The sequence below is a fragment of the Thermobia domestica genome, chromosome 13, assembly GCF_964235325.1.
Source record: "Thermobia domestica chromosome 13, izTheDome1.hap1.1, whole genome shotgun sequence".
NCBI lineage: Eukaryota > Metazoa > Arthropoda > Insecta > Zygentoma > Lepismatidae > Thermobia > Thermobia domestica.
In genome coordinates this window covers 181,426,712-181,448,706 of record NC_137466.1, presented here as the reverse complement: position 1 = coordinate 181,448,706, position 21,995 = coordinate 181,426,712, and the positions used below count along the sequence as shown (strand labels likewise).

Genomic DNA, 21,995 nt, shown 5'->3' with positions numbered 1-21,995 from the left:
TTTAGCCAAGTATTAGATCTCATGGGAGTGAATAAGGATAACGTTTATCAAATAATAACGGAGGATTTATCATAACGGAAACTGTGAGATGTCATCTTCAATAGGTGGATACAATGAAGTAGATCAGCTTTGCAACTTCGTTGACTCCCAGTTTCTAGTTTAACTGAATATGAGTGTATATTCTTCAAATGTAATAAGAAACTCGTCGGGCATATATGTAATTTGAAATAAAAGAAGTTAGTTATTGATAAACAAAGAAGTTACAAGGTGTCAGTAACTTGCTTCATATAAACTTAAAAGAAGTACTTACTTGATAAGTAATTGGTAAACTCACCTCTGTTCTTCCCTGCGAAAATAAATAAATAAATTGTTTTGTTTGTTATTGGACAATTTTAATTCACTCTGGAACTTTCTTCTATACCATTTCTCTTTCTTGTTACTAATTTCTTGATATAATCATCTTCGAGGAAGGGTTGTTGCCGTGGTAAATTGAAACAAAATCATCAAAAAAAAAAAAAAAAAAAAAAAAAAGAGTTCGTTTCATTTGTTACTTCTCGTACTTGTTCATTCACGGAATTTTGTTCATGCCGTAGACATTTCAACTAAGAATGTCACTGTTTTGTATTTTTGAAAAAGTGCTCCTATAGAATGGTGAAAAATATGGTCGTAACCGTAATGACTTACTTATTGAAAGAAAAACCACTGTAACTTCTTCCCACTAAAGACGATAAAGCATGTCTTTTTATTGTGGAATTTAACTTCATAGTGACTATTAAAATTGAAATCTTTAAATGTACACAGTTAACTATATATTTTCCATCCAATTTTGGTAACGTTGATTGGTAAATGTGTCATATGTATACTTTAACGTCCATTAGTAAAATACTTACATAGATAGTTCCGAGGAAGAAAGTAAACTAATAGAGATACTCAGCTTCCGAGACTGAATAGCTTATCATATTAACAGAAAAAGAATATTATGATAAAAAGGCCTTGAGTCCATCTTAAATACAAACTAAACACACTTTCCTACAAGGGTGTCTATAATCTTTATTATAACTTAACTAGAAATGTTACAGTTTTGGAAGTATATCACTTCCTTCTTCAGACTACTACTCCAACTCTAGTTAATTTATAATAAAGATTATAGACAGCCTTGTAAGAAAGTATGTTTAGTTTGTGTTCAGAAAAAGAACTGAAGGAAGCAATATTAGAGACGGAATTTCGATCGTGTGTCATTGTCAGTCATATTGAATGTTATGACGGTAGAACATGTGATCACTGAATTTGAAGTCAACATGAATTATCAATTGAGAGCGAGAAAAAAAAAAAAAACTAGAAATAGGAAGAGCTGCGACTGTATATAAGGTTAAGAGTGTTACATTTGTTGTTTATTTCTTCATAAATTCTAGGAGGAAGTACACAATGTTGAGAGGCCAGAAGGATTGTTAATCCATAATGCAAATCGAGCTCAGGAGATGGGAGGAGTTCTTGATGATAAATCCTACTGGCATGTTCAGTCAGCTCCACGAGGCGTAGTTCCCGCTCCACTCGGATACGGATATCATCATGCACAAGTATGTACCTTTTAATTATTATTAAATTTATACCTGTTTATAAGGACTGACTTGACAGATATGAAATAGAAGCTGCTCAGCAGAAGAAAAAATTCTCAAAAGGTCTTTCTCAGTCTAGTTAGCTATCTCTTATAGAATTAAGAGCTAACAGGTAAACATTTCAGAAGGAATCTTAATGAACTCAATAAATATTTGCACTCAGAGACATGGTAAAAGGACCAGATCCTTTTGAGAATATTCAAATTTTAAGTCTATTGTTTGGTTTGAAGCACCTAGGCTATGAGACGTGAACCTATAACTTAACGTATTTATTATTACCATGATGTTGTTGTTGTTGTTCATTTGCAGATTACCCTGTGAGCTTGAATTTCTTAACAGCGCTACAAGGAACTTATGTTTTATTTATTTGACTTTTTTTTTTCATTTTTTGTGATGTTCCCTCCTTTCAGTTCATAAGTTGAATATATTTTATATCTTGATACCATACGAAGTGTTGTGTTTGCTCAAAGCTATTCGCGACACTGTAATATAGATTATTATTTATGTTTCTGTATGGTCCATTTCATGAAGTTTGAAGTGGGATCCTACGAAATTATCCACCTCAGGGTGAAGATATCAGAATACTGGACCTGGCCTCGGGTTCGATTCGCAGTGGGAGGGCATTTAACGAATTACGGTGGTTTGAATTTCACATTAGATTGTAAATCTACGTTTCTTTTAAGCCTCACTGCTTAAAATGGACGCTAAACTTCATCAAACAAAATATCAGAAGTAAAATATTGGTCACCCACGTAATGATAAAGTTTTATTTTATTTTATTTTTATTTATTTATAAATGTTTCAGATACAGATCTAAGTTCATTTTACACTGAAACAATGTAACAAAGTACATAATAAATAACAAAAAATATATAAAGTATACAAAATAATTAAAATATATAAAGTATGTACAAGATTTACAGAGACTTCAATTTGTTTCTAACATGATTTTCAGACTCGAAAATATCAACATCTGATGATAAACTATTATGCATGCTGCCGGCCTGAAATATAAGGAACGTTGTGTAACTGATAGTCTGGATGTAACATATGATAGTAACGCATGACTGCGAATAAGGCGAGAAAGTACACGAAAACAGAACAGAAACGATTAAATTGGAGTTAATTTTCCCATTGATAATTTTATGGAGAAACAACAGGTCTGCCACCATGCGTCGAGCAATTAAAGTCTGAAAACCTAACAACCCTATGCCGCCGTCGCCAACACCTTGTGGCCCACTTGCCGGTAAATGTCGATTGTCAATAGAGCGACGCATCGAAGATTGCTGCTAGTGTGCTACTGTTGGCAGGGTTTCGTCGAGTCGAAACAGATATCTAGAGTCGGAGTGTTGAAGTTACCATCGCGTGGCAGCGAGAACTTGGTCCGCGTCGAAGATTGCTGCTAGTGTGCCACTGTTGGCGCGGTTTCGTCGAGTCGAAACAGATATCTAGAGTCGGAGTGTTGAAGTTACCATCGCGTGGCAGCGAGGACTTGGTCCGCGCTCCTTCGATTCATAGCGGAGAATCGCGAAGGGACCAACGAACTACCGCCAGTCATGTGCATGCGGTTATTATTATATATTATTTTTTCCTGATGAACTGTTCCTAAAGTGAGCTCCGGGGGTCAAGAGTAACCTCTGCCTCTACATCGTGCAGTAAAAAGTATTGAGATGAGTGCGTATAGTTGTGTGAATTTAGATGGCAACTGTCGCCTATCATTAGAAAGTGAATGTGGTAGAACTATGAAATAAAATTAAATAGACGCGCGTCATTTTGTTGTAAAATTACATGGTGAACGCATTTTATCTTATCCCAAACGATTATAATCGAATATACACGGTTAAAGAAGCACACTGATTGACCAAATTAAAGAGACCTCAAATATTTATACTTCTACAAGCGAGGTTTTCTTCGTCGCCTCCGTGACGAAGTCGGAAAGAACACGCAGCTAGTAATCGTAAAGTTGATGGTTCTCTCCCTGCCCTGAGTACTTTTTTCAGTGTATTTGAGACTCACTTTAATGTAAATAAATTACACATATAGGCGATTTAACATATTTTGGTGGAATAATTTTGTGGTTGATTGGCGTTTTGTCGCGTCTCTGCCATGGTGGGCTGCTGGTGGTATAATTTTCAAAACGGAAGTGAGACCACCGCGGATCGTCGCTGCGGGGCAGCCAATTTTTGGCGAGAGGTCGCTAGTTGCTCATCGGTGGTCCACCGACACTTACGGCACGGAAAAGTTTGTTTAGGGGCTGTGTTTTATTAACACTACCCACTGAAGGAACTCTTTGTTTCGCAATGGCAAGAAAAAAGTTAAGAACAGAATCATAACGGGATAAGTTTGAAGCACAGCCCATGTTCCATATCGATGAGCAATATTCAATTTTAGGAGATACAAAATTGAATATTGCTCACCGATATTCATTAGTGATAAATACTGAGTGATTAGAGATAGCGAATTTCAGTAAATCTGTAAAGAATACCCAGTATTCTTATAGCACTCTTCACAGTAACTAACAATGATGTCATCAGCGAATGTAAGTTCCTCATCAAATACTACTCCGAGATCTTTATGTGTCGCAACTCTTTCGATAGGACTGTGATTAATACGATATCTGTGATAAATTTTATTTTTCTTCGAAGAAATACTAAGATTGAAACATTTTCGAGGGTTCAGTTTTACATCCCAAGTTGCATACCAGTCAGTAAATTTAGTGAGAATTTGTTGAGATCGTAAAGCATCGTCTATGGAAGAGATTTTATGGAAATTTTTGCAATTGTCAGCGAAGAGAAGAATGTTCGAAGATGATTTTGTTATACTACGTATAGAAGTAAAATATCACTGACTGACTATAAGTGACTCATCACTGTATCTTTGGTATTCCTTATCCAATGAAATGAAATAAATAATGACAGAGTTGACATGTACTTGCTAAGACAGAATTTAAGAAGGAAAGAAAATTGAACCATTGGACGGTTGAAAACGAGAGGATGATTCTTTTGACCCATCAGGCAATACTTTCCAACGACTTAACCTAAAGCCACGAAATGTGATGTAGAGGTGCTTTTTCACAACAGAATACGAATATATTACTCATGTACACATTTACAACACGACGGACACATAAGAAAAAGGATTTTCAGTATCTTCATGTGTTGCACGTTATACTTCAAAAGTAGTACTAGGTGCCCTATATGAAACCGACAGGCCCGACAGAAGTATATACTCAGTCTGTTCTGCATGGAAACATGCTTTGTAGTAATTTACATTACAGATAGTTAGGGGCGTCATTTAGGGGGGGGGCAAGAGGGGGCAATTGCCCACCCCAAAGAGTTTGAGGAATACATATACTTTAATCGGTTGTCTACTAATATACTAGTACAGGGGTGAAAGTGAGTGGGAACGCTGGGGGACGTCATCCCCCATCTCGAAAAAGTATGTACGGCGTCCCTCCAGTTTCTAAAAAATTATAAAGGGCAAAGATAGGCAGAGGGGGCGGCGTCACGTCATGCCGCTACCTACCGCCCCCCTACCTTTTCAGATCCACTTTTACTCGTGTACTAGTACAAAACGTGAAAGTCTTATGTCGGTGGTGCTCTTGCCCCCCCTCAAGCGAAGTCTGAAATGACGCCCCTGAAATAGTCGTCTCTGATGAATAGATCTCAAACAATCTAACAAACGAGTACCGTAAATCGTAATTTATTTTACAAACCATATAAAACAATATTATAGGTGTATACTTCAGACGAGCTGAGCCAATTTTTACGTGGGACACCCGGTATAAGGTGCAGTTGTAAGAAATTATGTGGAAGCACATAAAATCGAGGCTATTCGTCGATCCCTTTAGACTTACACTTACGGAATCCTTAGAGTGAGATGCGAATATAATTACTGATTGATACATGAATGTGCCGGAAGATCCAGGGCAAGCAGGTACCCGTTTAATCTCATGTTCCTTGTATTCCCATCGTAACCTTAGAGAGTCAGGGAACTTTGCTCGCCAAATAAATGGGAACCCTGGTATACAACACCGACAACACCACCTAGCGTGCAAGTTTAACGCTTCGTCAGAAATTGAAAGAATTTGGCTGGGAGATGCATCCACTGTATAGCCTAAACCAGGCATCGGCAGACTATGATTTGTTTCAGTCTCTATAGAACTCTCTGAATGGTGTTAAGTTAGTTTCAAAAGAGGTATGTAAAAACTACGTGCGCCACAATTTTTTGACCAAAAATAAAATCTATAGCAACGAAATGGTGCACACGTGGTTCCATAATTATTTTCAAATCACAATAAATGTTTTCTCAGTTTTGACTTACAAAGGCTCAGTACTTTTTAGACAACCAGATATTAAGCGCTTTCCATCTTCGTGCCAGGGAATTTAGTTTATGGTGTGATACTGGGAAAAAGGCCTAATAAGTGTAATACCCAAATACCAATTATTCTTACAACTGCGATAATACACAAGAAAACCACTCATAGAAAATAATGAACTGAAACTTACAAGTCAGTAAAATACTGTTATTATATTGAGAGTACGTACATACATATATAAATACAATATCATTTGAGAGTTGAATTTGGTAGGCGGAATTTTTGGTATATACCCTAAATATCGTACCAAATCAATACTATGACCTTCTTATACGGCTTTGTTCCCTTTTTATAGTCTGATCAGGTGTGAGTTCTCTTTTTTGAGATAAAAAGTAGTTTAATAATATCGTTTTTTGTGTTATGTCAAAAGTAATAATTTCTAGATTCTGGTTATGTGTCCACTGCTAAGAGGTGCATACAAAAATGTGTATATGTGTTTTCAGGCCTATAATTTCCATTTTAATATTATTATTTTTTACAGGATGATCAGAATTACTTCCAACAGCATGCAGACAATAACATCAACAAAATCCATTCTGACCTACATCACGGATTAAATTCTATCCATAGCCCAATACATCAACAGAAAACAAAGCCATTGGCCATTTCGTCAGACAAATATTCATTGAAAAACTTGGTAGCAAATAATGTATTACATGCTCCAAACTATAGGAACAACGATTTCCACTTGGGAATGAATAATTATTTACAGAAAAACAGTTTGCATAATAACAGAATCCATCCCATTCATCAAATGATACAAGGGAATGGAAATCAACAGCAACTCCATCCACCGTTGCCAGCAGAAGTCCACAATGGAAATCTCCAGCTGGATGCTCCGGGTCAAGACGCATGGCAAAATGTTCAGTTTCAAGCTGGAAAGGAGGAAAGTCATCAAATTGACCAACCGTTACCACCAGAGCCACGGGATCAAAATGCTCAATTCGTCGTAGTTGGAGAAAATTCTCATCAAATTGATGAACCACATTTAGAGGGGCATTATGCAGTTGGACAGGGACACAGAGATGGGTAGGTAGCAATTTTCTGAAGATTCGCTTTCGCATGCTGTGTTTAATGGTATAATGAGTTCAGTCAGCGTCATGATGTGGAACAATTTTACTGAAAACAGTTATGTATGAAGGGAAAATATTTCAGTGGCAGAGCACTTACTTCTTAAGCACAATATTGCAGGTGGTTCGATTCCAGACATAAAGACTTGGTGGTAGATAGAATAAAATGTTTTATTAGTTTGATCAGAGTATTCCTATATTGTCATCATTCTATAAAATTATTTCATCGCAACTGATCTCTGTTTAGCGTCCTAAATGTGTAACATAAACCATTTCATTTTCAGTAGTAGGCGTGAAGTTATAGGAATGGGAAAATGACAATCAACAAATAATATTCAGACAAATATCTTGAAAATTAACAAGTATATCTGGATCAAATCAAAGTGTTATGCTATATACATACAAAAGTGATTGAAATAATAATAACAGTTTAGTTTCTTTTCGTTAAAGAAAAAAGGAAAAGAAGAGAGAGAAAGAAAAACCGAGGTTACAGGCTGTCTATCGGTCACGAAAGTCATGAAAAAGTCACGAAATTTAGCTTTTGGGTCACGAATATTTTTTATCTGTACAAATATAAGTACAGAGTTTTGTTCTATAAAACGTAAAAATTCACCACCAAAAATGTCTATGGTCGACTTTAGACGCTACCAAATCGTAAGCAAAGCATGCTACTATCGCATGCATGGAAATTCGGCCTAATTCGCACCCAAATTCGCACTTGAGAATATTACGAAATTTCATAGTTTAGTAAAGAAAAGGTCACGAAATTTCATTTTGGAATTTTAGTAGACACCCTGGGTTACCACATATCTACATAAAGATTTAAGAAATATATAATAATTTATTTTTCATTCTTTCCTTTCGCCATTGTGATCAGATGATCCGAGTTTTCGAAATATTTCCTCTTCTATTCTTAAGGAGCAAATGCTTAAAGCAATTCAAACGAAAGCAGCAGATATATTAAGATATACGTATTTGTTAAAACACAAGACATTATACAATGAAATATAAACAATCTCGTTTGTAGGTTAGTATACTAACGAACAAATCAACTGTAATAATAATGGAAGGGAACATGAGATCATTTATGTAGATCATTGAATAGTTCTTGTTTTTCTTCAAGAAGATTGAATGAAGTGTGCCTTACATCTTCCCACGAATTCATGATCTGGAAAGAAAATGAAAGACAAAAATAAGTAATCCACGAAATTGTAATTACTAATAGATGCTATAGAGTGCATCTTAATATCGAATAATGAACTTACCTTTGCACCACTATATATTTCTAGTTGCTGGAAACTAACTATTTTTCCACCCTTTATCGTTTTGTACTTTCCTATAAAAGAAATCGAACCACAAGTATTTCAAAAGAACTTATTTCACTTTTAACGTTTATGTATTATATATTGGACGGGTACTCTTCAGTTTGTCATTGGACGAACACAGTATTAGATACGTAAACGTTTAAAGTAAAATAAGTCTTTCTTGGAATACTTGGAACTGAATTTCTTGTGCAGAACAATACAAAATAACACAAGATAGGAAAACAGTTTCCAACAAGCAGAAATCAAATGTCGTGATCATGGCATGAGAACCATTCTTATCATATATTGTTAGATAGTTAACAGAAATTAAACATATCTACCCTAATACATATTACGTAATATATACAACAGACCCAGGGAGAACATGTGGTTCGGGTCTCACATTAATCTATAGGTCCTGCCAGGCCCGTATTTATATATTGTGTGCCCCTGTGCTCTAAATAATTTGCCGCCCCCTTCCGCACAAACTTATGTCTCAAACAAGGAAACAAGCCGTGATTTTGCTAATACATAGGGTGTTTCCGATCTATGGTGACGATTTCAAACTGCATTTAGCTTAAGGGAAACCATGTCGTCACCATTGAGAGTGCTCTATTTGGTGGCCCACTATCTGGGCAATTGCCCGACTGCGAAGTTTCCACTGTAGGAAACTGGCACGCAGTGTAGTAATGTCAAGCCACAACTACTTCTTCTGACAGGCTTTCCATAGCCCTTCAACGGTGTGGGGTCTCCTGTGAAACAAGGCTCGAGCGGGTTGAGCGAGATGTGTGACTTAACGCCTTGTCTTGATGCACCCACACACGATTATTGTCCCTCCCGTAGAGATCGGAAATGTCATGACGATAAACAGGTGTCAGGACATTAGTCTGATAATATTCCGAATTCACCTTTGTATTTTTGGCTACACGATGTATGGCCAGCTTGCCCTGATACGAGTATCCAGCAGTGATCATGAAGCCTGTGCCAAATCTTTCCTTGCATTCACTAAACCATCTTCGATAGTTCCTCGCACTTGTCGATCGATAAAAAATTGCACGTGGCTTGTGACAGTCATCCAGATAAACATATGCCTCGTCCAGTGTTACAACAAACTTCCATTTTTCACAGGCGTAGTACCGCTTATACAGATTTCGACAATTGGTGCGACTTTCCTGGATGTGTTTTAGCAAGAGCTTACGAACACGCCCCTTCCGTCGCTTTACCAACCTCAGATCGCGGTGAATCATGGTATGCACTGTCTTCAGTTATGTCTGTAGCCGGTTCGCGATACTCCTCTGTGTGGGTGGCTTCTCCCTGGTGACCAGAGCGCCAACTTCCCGAATTTTAGCTCGTGTGCGGTTAGTGGCAGGCCACGAGTTGCCCTGTTTCTGCCACACAGGAATCATCCTACACCTCGCCTTACCTGCCCCTTTCAACGCCTGTGATATACCATTTTTGGACACAGTGAATCCACGCTCCTTGCACAGTTTGACAATGGCACTGTAACTGTAATTCACGTCGGAAAGGGCAGTTATGTAGCCTTCCCAATAAGCACTTATTTCGGGCGGCATTTGTCCTGATATGCGCTTACCACACCTGTCACGCAGAGTCAGTGGTCCAGGGAACTCACACGACTGGCAGCTTTCTTCTCTTCCCGCTTGGTGGTGCTGCACAAGGTGTGTAATTTCGTCACCATAGATCGGAAAAAACCTCTGTATACCAGCTCTTGTTGAGTAGCAGTTGAGGTATTACAAGTTACAACGTAATTTTAAATGCCCTAATTCTCTCAATGAAGATTATGATGTGATGTTCTGCCCGAAGGTAGGTGTTTGATCCGGAATCTGGACCAAGGTAAACCCATGGTATTCTGCCATTGCCTTTCGTGGGATGGTGATGACGTACTAAGGACGGGACCTACAGTTTAGCTTGGGATCCGAACCACTTATGTCTCCATCGGGAATCAAGCCCGGGACGCCTTAAATACAAGGCCACGAGCTTAACCACTGATCCATTGGGAAAAAATAATTGTTTACATTATTCACCATCAGTAAAGGTTTAATAATAATAATAATACAATAAGCTATGTGTCTGTCTGTAGCGCTTTTCAACTCGAGAACCATAATAGATAGAAACATGAAATTTTAATGTATTTTAAAGCTCTCAGAGAAATAATCCAACTGACCCGTTCCAGGTCCCTAGGTCACACCTGAGCTGAGATATGGGGGTGCAAAGTCCCCATAAGAATAACATGGGGACATTTTAAAAATAATCGAAAACAACTAATATTAGAGTTGAATTCATAGTTTTTAGGGTCGCTGAGATGAATAGTGACAGTTTTAATACAATTGAACTTCAAGTTCATATTCCACTCCCCAGGGAGAGGGCGAGATTTTAAAAGTAATTGAAAACGACATATATTAATGTTGAATTCATAGTTTTGGAGGTTACTGAGTTTAACAGTATCAGTTTTCATTATGTTCAAGTTCACCCTCATTGAGTTGAGGTGGGAGAGGGTGTTTTTTTTTAAAAAAAAAAAAAAAATAAGCAGATAAGCTAGCTAATTAGTAACTACTGTAATTAGAGCAAATTTAACACATTAATGTAGTTGCTTGCGTATGCGCGGGACTCTGCGGGTTGTTAGTTTTAAATATTACTTTATTGCGAATAATATTTAAAAAATCCAAAATTTTGCCGCCCTGTGCTCGAGCACAGAATAGCACTTATCTAAATATGGGTCTGGGTCCTGCTATAGCCTCAGTGCTAAACCAGATCAAACACACCTTGCTAGATCATAGAAACTGAAGCCAACTAACTGTATTAAATAAACGTCATAAATTTAAGCCATATTTGCTTTGTGAGCATGTTTACAAACTGTACTGTAAGAGACTTAATGTGACTTTTTTTTCTACTTATTACTATTTTTCCTTTTCTGACTGCAGGTAGTAACGAAAGCTTAAAACATGTAAGTATGTGTTCATATGTTAATAAGGCTCTCTTGGGAAGCATTATGTAAGATATACAAAGAATTTCTTAATGAGATATAAATTTTATAGTGTCACTGCTGTAACATATTAGTTGCTTGATTAACGTAAATATTCGTTTAACGGAGGAGTATTTGCAAAGTTTTACACTTACTATATAACAGAAGAGTGAGTTCTTGATTTATATCTTCATTTTTTTCAATAAGTAGCACAAATCATGTTTTCAGCATTCACAGGCGTGAAGCAGGAGTTCCGCTCAATGACAAGCAACAGAGAAACATGAACTGGCAGCTAGGTGGGGGTGGGGCTGTCCACGGCAATCAGAGACAAGATCCTCTTCACATCAATCACCAGTATAATGATTATGATAAGGACAACTATGGAGACAATAAGGTAGGCCGAGAGCATGCAGGCGGGTGGGGAGCGAAGGCAGAGGAAGGCGAAATACCACGGGTTCCACAGGAAGATCTTCAACTCGAAGAAGGAGATGAAGATGGTAAGTAAGTCTTCTAAATTTTCCACATCTGTCTTCCATTGGATTAACAGAATTATTATGCTATACTAATACACCGTATCAATTGGAAACAAGTTCTATCGTACATTTTCTTTTAGAACGAAATTCTAGTATATCATGTAAATCCATACAAAGGGTTTACCAATGAGAACACCAGAACTTTTAAAAATGGGATAGAATAAAAACTACCTTCTTTATATATATATATATTATTTTAAATTTTGAAAAGCAATCACTGGCATATTCCCTCCCTCCCTCTGCCTTGCCTTATTATAATGCCCTCCTCTGTTTCGGTAAATGGAGTGGATTACATCTGGGCTTACTGCACGAATAATTCCTCAGACGCGTTATACCGAGAAATGATGTGGACTGGTCGTCCAGATCATGTGATCTTGCACATCTTGATTATTTTCTATGGAGAGTTCTCTCATTTCCCCCAGTGATGCCGATGAGATTGTCAATTTCCACATGAGTCGTAAGATTCCGGTTTTAGTGGAGGAAGAAGGGAATTCTATAACAGTTTTCGCCACATTGAGATCTACATTGAGTGTTGTTTGTGATTGCATCATGGAGAAATGGCTGACCTGTTTAAAATAAATTTTTGACATAATTAATAACTATCTCAAGCTGGGTTTTTGTCAGTTACTTTGATTAATGGGTGTATCCTAAGGGAGGTAGAGGGTTCAAAGTTTATGTCAAAAATATAATATATAATGAGTTTTTATCATTAGACTTCCATTGAAATGCGTATCCTAAGACGAGAAAGAGGGTTCAAATATGTTTCATAAACTTGTTCTCTCCGTGTGAACGAGTATTTCAGCTAATACAGTTAGTAGATTTTTCTTCTCAGCTAGTAAAGTTCTAAGATTTCTCTTCTCAGCTAGTAAAGCCATAAGATTTTCCTTCTCAGCTAGTAAAGTTATAAGACTTTTTTTCTCAGCTAGTAAAGTTATAAGACTTTTTTTCTCAGTTAGTAAAGTTATAAGACTTTTTTTCTCAGCTAGTAAAGTTATAAGACTTTCCTTCTCAGCTAGTAAAGTTATAAGACTTTTTTCTCACTTGTCAGCTAGTTAAGTTATAAGACTTTCCTTCTCAGCTAGTAAAGTTACAAGACTTTTTCTCAGCTAGTAAAGTTATAAGACTTTTCCTCAGCTAGTAAAGTTACAAGACTTTTTCTCAGCTAGTAAAGTTATAAGACTTTTTCTCAGCTAGTAAAGTTACAAGACTTTCCTTCTCAGCTAGTAAAGTTACAAGACTTTCCTTCTCAGCTAGTAAAGTTATAATACTTTTTCTCAGCTAGTAAATTTATAAGACTTTCCTTCTCAGCTAGTAAAGTTATAACTTTCCTTCTTAGCTCTACTCTTGCACTATGAATAACGGACGTCGAATTTTGATCAGTTAATAAGATATTCTTTACGAAGTAAAAATTGAATGTTGAATAAGGATTCCATCCACACATTTTTTTTTTTTCTTTTAGTCAATCACAAGGATAATATATATTTTATACGATCTTCAGAACACATCCGATCTGGACCAAACTTGGCATGAAGGTAGACTTTAAATTGTCTAGTATGAGTGAAAAATGTTTTCCTGTGCAGACCTTTGGTTTGCGTGTTTTGGGCTATGAAAATCGCAGTCCGGACATAGGCAAAAGTTAATCTGTCAAACATTAAGTAAATACTCATAAGAAAAACGTGGTAAGAATCAATGAAGAGCGAATTTTGTCCTAATCGAGAAGCTCAGTACTAAATTTCGTAAATATTTTTTTTCTTTAAATATTTATTGATTATGCTTATAAACTCTAATTTAGTTTTCTAAATACATGAGTCGCTAACTCACAAAAATTTGAAATTCGTGTGTCCATATTTGAAGAAGAGAGCTGAGACGGTAACGTCGTTTAAAATAAAAATGAAGGCAATTGCAGCAAAAAGTGTCAAATTTTACCGTGGATCTGAACTATTTATTGATATACAACAAAACTACGAACAACTGTTACAACGGAAGGATATTCAACATGTATCAGGTGATGACTAAGATTTCCAAAATTTTGAGTGTAAATATTGTGGGTCCAGAGACTAATTATGTATCTTCTGAAGACATGTTGAATATACGCGGTCCGGCAGTTGTATAATGAGACTGATCTTATAAGATGTGGTATGTGTCGAAGAATTGATGTCACAATCGTTTGTATGTTTTAAACATTGTCAAAGAAGCGTCCTTTCAACATTAACTTCAGTTTGGGAAACAAAAAATCGTCACAATGAGAATAGGGAGGGTGATTGAGCACGCACACCTGCTTTCGGGTCAGATACTTCTGTACGGCTATTACTCGGTGAATGGGCGCATTGTCATGAAGCAGGAATCAACTGCCTGACGTTGAGTACGTCGAGTTTTTTTTTTTTTTTTTCATAAACGTTCCAAAATACTCACATAATAATTTGCAGTGACAATCTGTCCCTTTGGAAGACATTTGTAGTGAATAATTCCTTTGATGTAGAAACAAAACAGCATTGTCTTTACTTCCGACTTCTGCATATTTTTTTTTTTTTTGGGGGGGGGGGGTGCTGGTGATTTCAGCGAAAACACCATGTTTCGTCCTCCGCAATAATGAAATTTACAAAATTTTTACCGAGATGTGAGTGACCTGTTTCTTCCCTAAGTCTTACACTAAGATGTGATGAATCATTTCCCGGTTTACACCAAACTCGTCTGCCAATAGTGTTACAGACACACAGCGATCTTCTGTAAGACATCTTTTACTTTTGTAATGAGATTTTTCCCTACGCACTGAAAAGTCGGACGGTCAGGTCTTCTTTCGTCTTCAATTGGTTCCACGCCACTCCTAAATCGCTCATACCATCTGAATATCTGTGCATCAAATAAAACAAATATTCCCGTACAAATGTCGCATCATTTTCATAGTCTCGGTTGTACTTCTGCCTAGTTTAAAACGGTTTAATGTTCACTCGCTGCTTCATGGTACTACCGTGACAACAGTCTCTCGCTCTTGACTGAATATAACGTCATAGTTCCCGTCATGCTTAGCGTTGAGCGATGTAATTTGCCAATTTGTAGACAAAGATTACATATTTTTGTAGGATGCAGTCATTTTTTTCTAACATATTTCGTTTCTCGACAAAATCAGTCACATTAATTGTCGGATTGTGTAAGTCTCCTTATTGTAACATTTTGTATAAAACATTTTTTAAATTTTATAGTTATCAATAAATATAGATCAGGTCACTGTTAAATATTGCTATTAATTCTTTCCAAAGGGTTGCTGATTTTTAAAGTTTTATTATGCCAAAATTTGTTCTATTTGTAATATCATGTGTTTTACAGATGACGATGAGGATGTTGATCAAATAGATTATGGCAATGATAGAGTCAATGTGGCTAAAGCTAAGCCAGTGAAGAAAGAGGTAAGTTGAAATGACTAATGATATTCAGAATTTCTGCAAGGCAAAACGCAAAATTAATATATTTATAACTTTTTAAAAAAGTTGTGTTAGATCTATCTTATAAACCGTGTGACAGACAGGTTCATGTTAGGTGAAAATTTCAAGTTGTAAATCCTTAAAATTGCAGAATCTCTTGTAAATAGTATGGTTTCTCTTCGGCAACATTTGGAGAGCAGTAGATAATTCTTTTGACGTTTTTAACGTGATAGCATGTACTTAGATTCTGTCATCTATGCGTGTACAATCTCTAGGAAAAGGTGCATACTCATTCCATTGATCCAAAATTAAATACAAAGCATAATAGGTGACAAAGTACTTTTTAAGAATTAACATTCATATAATCTCGCTACAGTACATTTTAAGACATCCAAACCATGATAACGGATATGCATAACGATCGAAACTTACAGAACGATTCTGTTCGGTCATCCGTTAGACTGTTGACAAATATCAGTCGAAAAGGTATTGAGCCTTTTGGAAGATGGCATTAGTGTCTCAAATTTCAGGGTATATGAGTCACAGCGGTCCAGGCATAATGTCATTCGATACCTGTCAGTTGAAGCTTGTAGATGTGCAAAAAAAATGTTAGAATTATTATTATCAGATGTAAGGTATTGTCCCGTGAAAGACAGTGAACTTACACTTGCGTATAGTGTTGCGTATGAAACGAGACGAGACAAAAAAATAAGGTATTCTTGTCTCATCTTGTAAACTTTGAAAAAGAACATTCCTAGATGGCACCCACGAAAAATTTTCCATTCGATCTATTTTACCTTTCATTGTATTATTTTTTATTATGTGAGTGAAATACTTTTCTGAGTTTTTGAGGAGTGTACACTACCAAAATGCATTTTTGAGTTATTTTGAACAGTTTGTTGAAAAAAAAAAAAGTATTTCGAAAATGAATAAGTTTTACTATTACTAAATAGGATTTCATCATTGCACTGTACATTCTTTTATTTTTATTACTCACTGATATTGCTTGGTTTTATTTCGTTCTTTTGAAACAATGTGTTATAATGATTTTTTTTTTAAATCTCAGTTACCTAGCGTTTTGCGAAAATCATTGGATACTTCAACACAAACGTCGTGGGTGGTTTCACTAACGTGTAGCCATGTATTAAAATATATATACGCTAACAATATTGTAGAATGTTGTGCCATTATGTAATATTGAGTTAAGATCATTATATTTTAATATAGTATTTATTTAATTATTGTTTTAAATTTCAGAATCACCAAATAGATCAAGTGAATAAACACGACAGTGTGATGGTGAATCCTAAATAACGGGCATTTTCGAGAAGATTGTGTATAATTTTTTTGTGTGTGTGCGTATGTATGGTGCTGAGCGATAAGATTTGTTTTTAAAAAAAGATGAAAAAAATTCCCCAAAACGAATTCTAGAAATGAATATATAGATATAGCTGCCTTTTAACTTGTGCAGTGAAGAAAAATAAAACGGACTTCCTAATCCTACTATGTAGGGTGATGTGTATTGACATTTGAAAACAGGTGACATAGGTGTGGTGATATATAATTTATTTATAATATGTTGTTTTATACTGTGACTTTTATATGTATACCTTCATAAGTCTATAAATATATATATATATAAATAAATGTGTGTATATTTGTACGTAAAGATCCAGAACTTCGTTATTTTATGGGAGATAAAATTACATTTTATTTTTTATTTTTTTGGGTGTCTGAACATATTGTTCAGTTAATGTGAAGCTTGTTGAAGTATTATTGTGCTAGTGAGGTGCTGTATATCTTGAAGTACTGTTAACTTAACGATCATATGTATATTTTATTTTTGAACTAGTGAAGTGAAACATAATGGGAGTGGTAGAATAGTTGAAGAAGAAATTTAGAGTTATCCCTGATACCACCAGAACCGACTGTAGTTGATGACTCAGGATACTTTGCACACTTATACCGTTTATTTTTATTTTATTTTATTTTTTTTTAATGAATAAAATTATTTGCCATTTTAATATATGCTGTGGTGTAATGTTTTAAGACATTCATTCAAAGAATAGTTTTATTTCTCTTCTTTATTTCGAAGAAGTACAATAATTTGTAGAAGTTTCAATTATGTAGAGTCTTTCTATTTCAACTGTGCCCCTTCTGGCGCTGCTGTCGATGTGTGTTTTCCCGTACCTCCCTCAAAAGAGGAGGGATAAGTTCCTGTGACAGACACCTTTCAATGATTGGATACGGACACAGTTGCCACATTGAATTACTTCAAGGGTTTCGCTGTGCACCATCTTGTTAACCATTCTAAGTAACCTACGATCTTCAGTCGCTACGACCAAACGATTGAATGACAAACTGGCAACACAGCCGAGCTCATTCACTTCCTTTCCCAAAGCAAAGAGAGGGTTTTCTACGCAAGAGGGGTGACTGGGGTAAGTCCGAAGTATGTTTCACATATTTTCCGTGGGCACACTTGAAATAGAAAGGGTTCTAGTATAATTTATTTTTATCAATTGTCATAAGTGTAAAATTAGGGTTGTAAGGCTTTTTTTTTATAAATAGCCGTGTATTTTTAAAGTGTTTTTGTTACCGTGCTTTTTTTAAAAATTTCTTTTAATTACGCTGCTTTCGTTGGTAATGGTTTCTTTGTGATTTTGTTAACCATTAGGAAATTATCAAAGTTGTATAGATTAGTTTTGAAAGTTACCAATACTATGCGCAATAAATAAATATATGTTTCAGTTTTGTTGTGAAGTATGTTTAAAAAAATGGGAAACTGCATATCTTAATACTTAAAAATGTAATTAAAAGGCAAGTACTGGTAAATATTCTTTTGAGTTTTTTTGTTGGGATAAAATGTAACGTATAATTAGCATGCAATTCCTGACATTAACTTCCTCGAATAATGTTACCCAAAAAGTATAGCATAATGTAGAATTTCTTTATATCATCCCAATACTTTACTTTTAACTAGACTTCACTACGTGTTTGATATAAACAATTAAACTCCTAAAGTGCCACAGAAGTTCCTGAATTAGATTAAATCTCAAAATAATGCCCATGAGAATTTTTGATAGGATGATGTGTCGTTAGGACAGCAACTTCTATCGACTCTGTTTCTTGCTTCTCAACTTGAGTTCGATAGCTTTTTATTTACAATGCTGGTTTAATGAAATATCCTGTACTTGCACCAAGAATCGTAATTCAAAATATAAAAATATCACAACATGACCGAATTATTCATTTTAGCCAATTAAAGGAACAACTGTAGAAGAATTCAGATTTTTTCCCCCATAAATATTTAAAATTGATCTAAAATGGGAAATTTTATCCGTGGTGTTGTGTTTATGAGATAAAAAAAGGTTTCGTCAAACTGCGATACTAAACTATTAAAGGATGCTTCATGATAGCGTTTTACTACAGGTATGAACAGTTTCCCTCAACTTTATATTAAACTCTTAGAAAAGAGTGGTCAGAAACATTCAAAAGTTTAATCTAACTCTGAATTAAACAACGGATACAGACCTAACCAAATCACGAACCTATTATAATTTGTTTCCTGTCCCGAAAATTCACTAACCATGGAACAAGCAAGATGTTTGTTTTTGAAGCCAGTAAAATTTCTTGACTATTCGAGGTATTTTAAAAAGAAATATTCCGTTCGTATTTAGTATCCTGTGACATGCATGGGACATTTATAAAGAAATACTATGCCCCTTGGTTATACAGGTTATATTACACGCTTAAACGAGTCGAGTAAGTAGAATGCTGTGAAATGAACAATTTCTAATGTCTGAAGAGTGTGGAAATATCATACAGTTAACAGTAATCGTACGAGTGAAAACTTTTGTATAAGATCTGTAGCTTTAAGAAATACGATTAATATTCAGAATACTAATTGTATATTATTTTATTTCTTAACTTTAATGTTTAAGCAGACATTTTAATGTTTAATGTTCAATATTTGATCTAATATGCTAAAAAAAAAAAATGTCAATGAAATCATATTTCTTGAGGACTAATTAAAGCATAATCATTTATTAATGATATTGATCTCTTAACTTGTTAATTTTGTATAAGTTATTGTATAAGAAGTTAACTAAAAATGAATTATTAAAATGTACTTATCAGAAAATATAGTTAGAAAATAATAATATATTTGAAGATGATATACATGGATATTAACAAATTTATTGTAATAAAAGTTTAGTTGATAAATCAGTCGCAAAATACCAGAAAATTATATTATTAAATATATTTAGCAAAACATATAGTAATGTTTGTTGTTGCTTTCAAAATACAAATAGAGGTTTAAAATTTAATTTTTACGTTATTATGCAAAACCCAACTTTGTATACTAAGTTTGAAGTAAGTTCTATTTACAGAGTTTTTCTTACGTGCTTCCTATAAAATTACTCCGTTCTCAGCAGTAATTCCGCCAGTTATAGCTGTTGAGGAGGAGGGGCTGGGGTTATTTGTAAGGAGTATATTAAGAATTGTATCGATATTTTTTTTCTAATCTAAAGGGTCTTTCCTAGTAAGATAGCGAAATCGGCTCTTGATCCAAATTGGGTCGCTATTGACCCAAAAGGTTACCCTTGACCTAAAACTACCTCAAAAAAAAAAAAAAAAAAAAAAAAAACTACCCCCCTTTCCGAATTATCTTATCATATACGTGCTCAAAATTGAATATATATTTTTTTAAATTTTGGTGGCGGTGGTCGAAAAATTTGAAAGTTTTACAGATTGTAGATATTATCTAGATGTAAATGTGCATTTTTTTCAAACCATCGATGCGTATTTTCTTTATTTTTTTGCATGTTGAAAATTTCAAAAAATTGTAGAAAAAAAATTGGGGGGACACGTCGCTGATTTTTTGGTTAAAAAATTTGTTATACCTTTAGGTACAACATATATTTTTTTCGAGGCCTGAAAGTGATGGCAACATTGTCAAAAAGAAATAAAACTAAATACAAACGTGTTTTTCGCACAGTTTTTCCGCCGTTTTATGGCCCTCGTGGTGAGGACTCCTTCAAACAATCCTTTGCCAAAGTTCACAATTTTCATTTCTCTTGAGTCCCTTCCGCTTCTGTCGTTCTTCGGCTGCTTCGATTGTGTCCATTTCGGAATAGAAACACTAAATATATGTCCGTAACAGTGCTTCCACTTCAACCGACTCTTGCACAACAAAGTTACACAGCTCGCGGTAGAACGCTACCGATAGAGAGCGCCATTGTGTGTGTGACCAGTGAAGCAAGCACTGATAGATACGAGGAGCCGACGTGAGGTGTGTACATTTACATCTAGGTGTTACAAAAATTGCACATTTACATCTAGATAGTATCTACAATTTGTGAAACTTTCAAAATTTTTCAACCACACCCACCAAAATTAAAAAATATTTAATTTTGAACATGTATGACACGATAATTCGGTAAGGGGAGGGGGCTTTATATATATATATATATATATATATATATATATATATATATATATATATATATATATATATAGGTAGTTTTAGGTGAAGGGTAACCTTTTGGGTCAATAGCGACCCAATTTAGATCAAGGGCCGATTTCAGTATCTTACTAGGAAAGACCCTTTCATAATATTTATTGTTATAAACTTATACATGTTGTATTATTTATCTTTTTGATGCTAGAAATCGTACTCACGAATATAAACTGTACTTGAAGATTTCCCCAATATTTTGTTGATATTTGAAAGCGAAAATGCTTCTTTTTCACACTCAAATGTCTACACTATATGAAATACATCATTGTATGAAAGTCTCTTCTTATGAAAATGAAGTGAAAAGTGTAATCGTTTCTCAACTTGGGCTGTGATTGTCAGGTGATTTGCTACTTGAGTTATTGAATTAAGCAGTTCCCTAAACTTCCTCACAATGGTGGCTCAATAGCCAATATTTTGTTCCTTTGTCTGCACTCGAACCTGAAACCATGTATTTAGATCAGTTGACTAAACGAAAAGCAACTGTTAAAGAGAAAAAACTTTGCAAACTATAAAGCGTGTATATTATTATAGTACTAAGAATGTAGTAGATTCCCTAAAAAAAAAATCTGACACTCCCCAGTTTCCAAATTCTGGCGGAAATCCTGATTATGAATTTAGTTAAATTAGTCAGTTACATAGTTTTCTGTGATCATTTTTTTTTTTTTAAAGTTAAAAACCCATTCGTGATCCATTGTCTAAAAAGAAAAAAACCTTATTATTATTAACTTCAAATGTATTTCTACGAAATTTCAAATCAACCTTTAATAGATTTGCTGTCTGATAAGAAAAGTATAGAATTATGGCAAAATGAAAGTCTGAATTATGATTTAAGTATGTAAATTAATCCTTTTACGGCAAGTTTTCTTTTTCCCTTTCTCTACACAAAGCATGTCTGTTTTTTTTTCTCGTATGCACATTTTTTTGTATATTAAATTTTTTTAGTGTATATTATGTGGTTTTTTTCTTCAATTTTTTTCTATGAAAGATTATGTACCCTAGAAATATTTTTATGATTCTTCTGAAGTGTAGAAGTTTCCAGCTTCTGTGCCATGTTCTTTAGTATTAAGAACTTTTTTTTAAAAATGATGAAAATAATGATCTGATGTACTAACTTTCTGTGTATAGAGACAAATAAAGGCAAATTATGTCTATATATAAATTCTTCCATTACTTT

General features: G+C 34.9%; 1 protein-coding gene across 3 annotated transcripts in view; it reads left to right on the top strand.

Moving 5' to 3' along the window:
- Positions 1-21,480, top strand: part of LOC145668833 (uncharacterized) — a 74,755-nt gene extending 53,275 nt beyond the window's left edge. For all 3 annotated transcript variants that reach the window (XM_081737017.1, XM_081737019.1, XM_081737018.1), the window contains exons 8-12: positions 1,413-1,577; positions 6,476-7,023; positions 11,577-11,845; positions 15,206-15,285; positions 16,558-21,480. In XM_081737017.1, the coding sequence (XP_081593143.1) occupies positions 1,413-1,577; positions 6,476-7,023; positions 11,577-11,845; positions 15,206-15,285; positions 16,558-16,614 (1,119 nt within the window). In that variant the 3' untranslated portion in view covers positions 16,615-21,480. The remainder of the gene's footprint in view (positions 1-1,412; positions 1,578-6,475; positions 7,024-11,576; positions 11,846-15,205; positions 15,286-16,557) is intronic.
- The last annotated feature ends 515 nt before the right edge of the window (positions 21,481-21,995 follow it).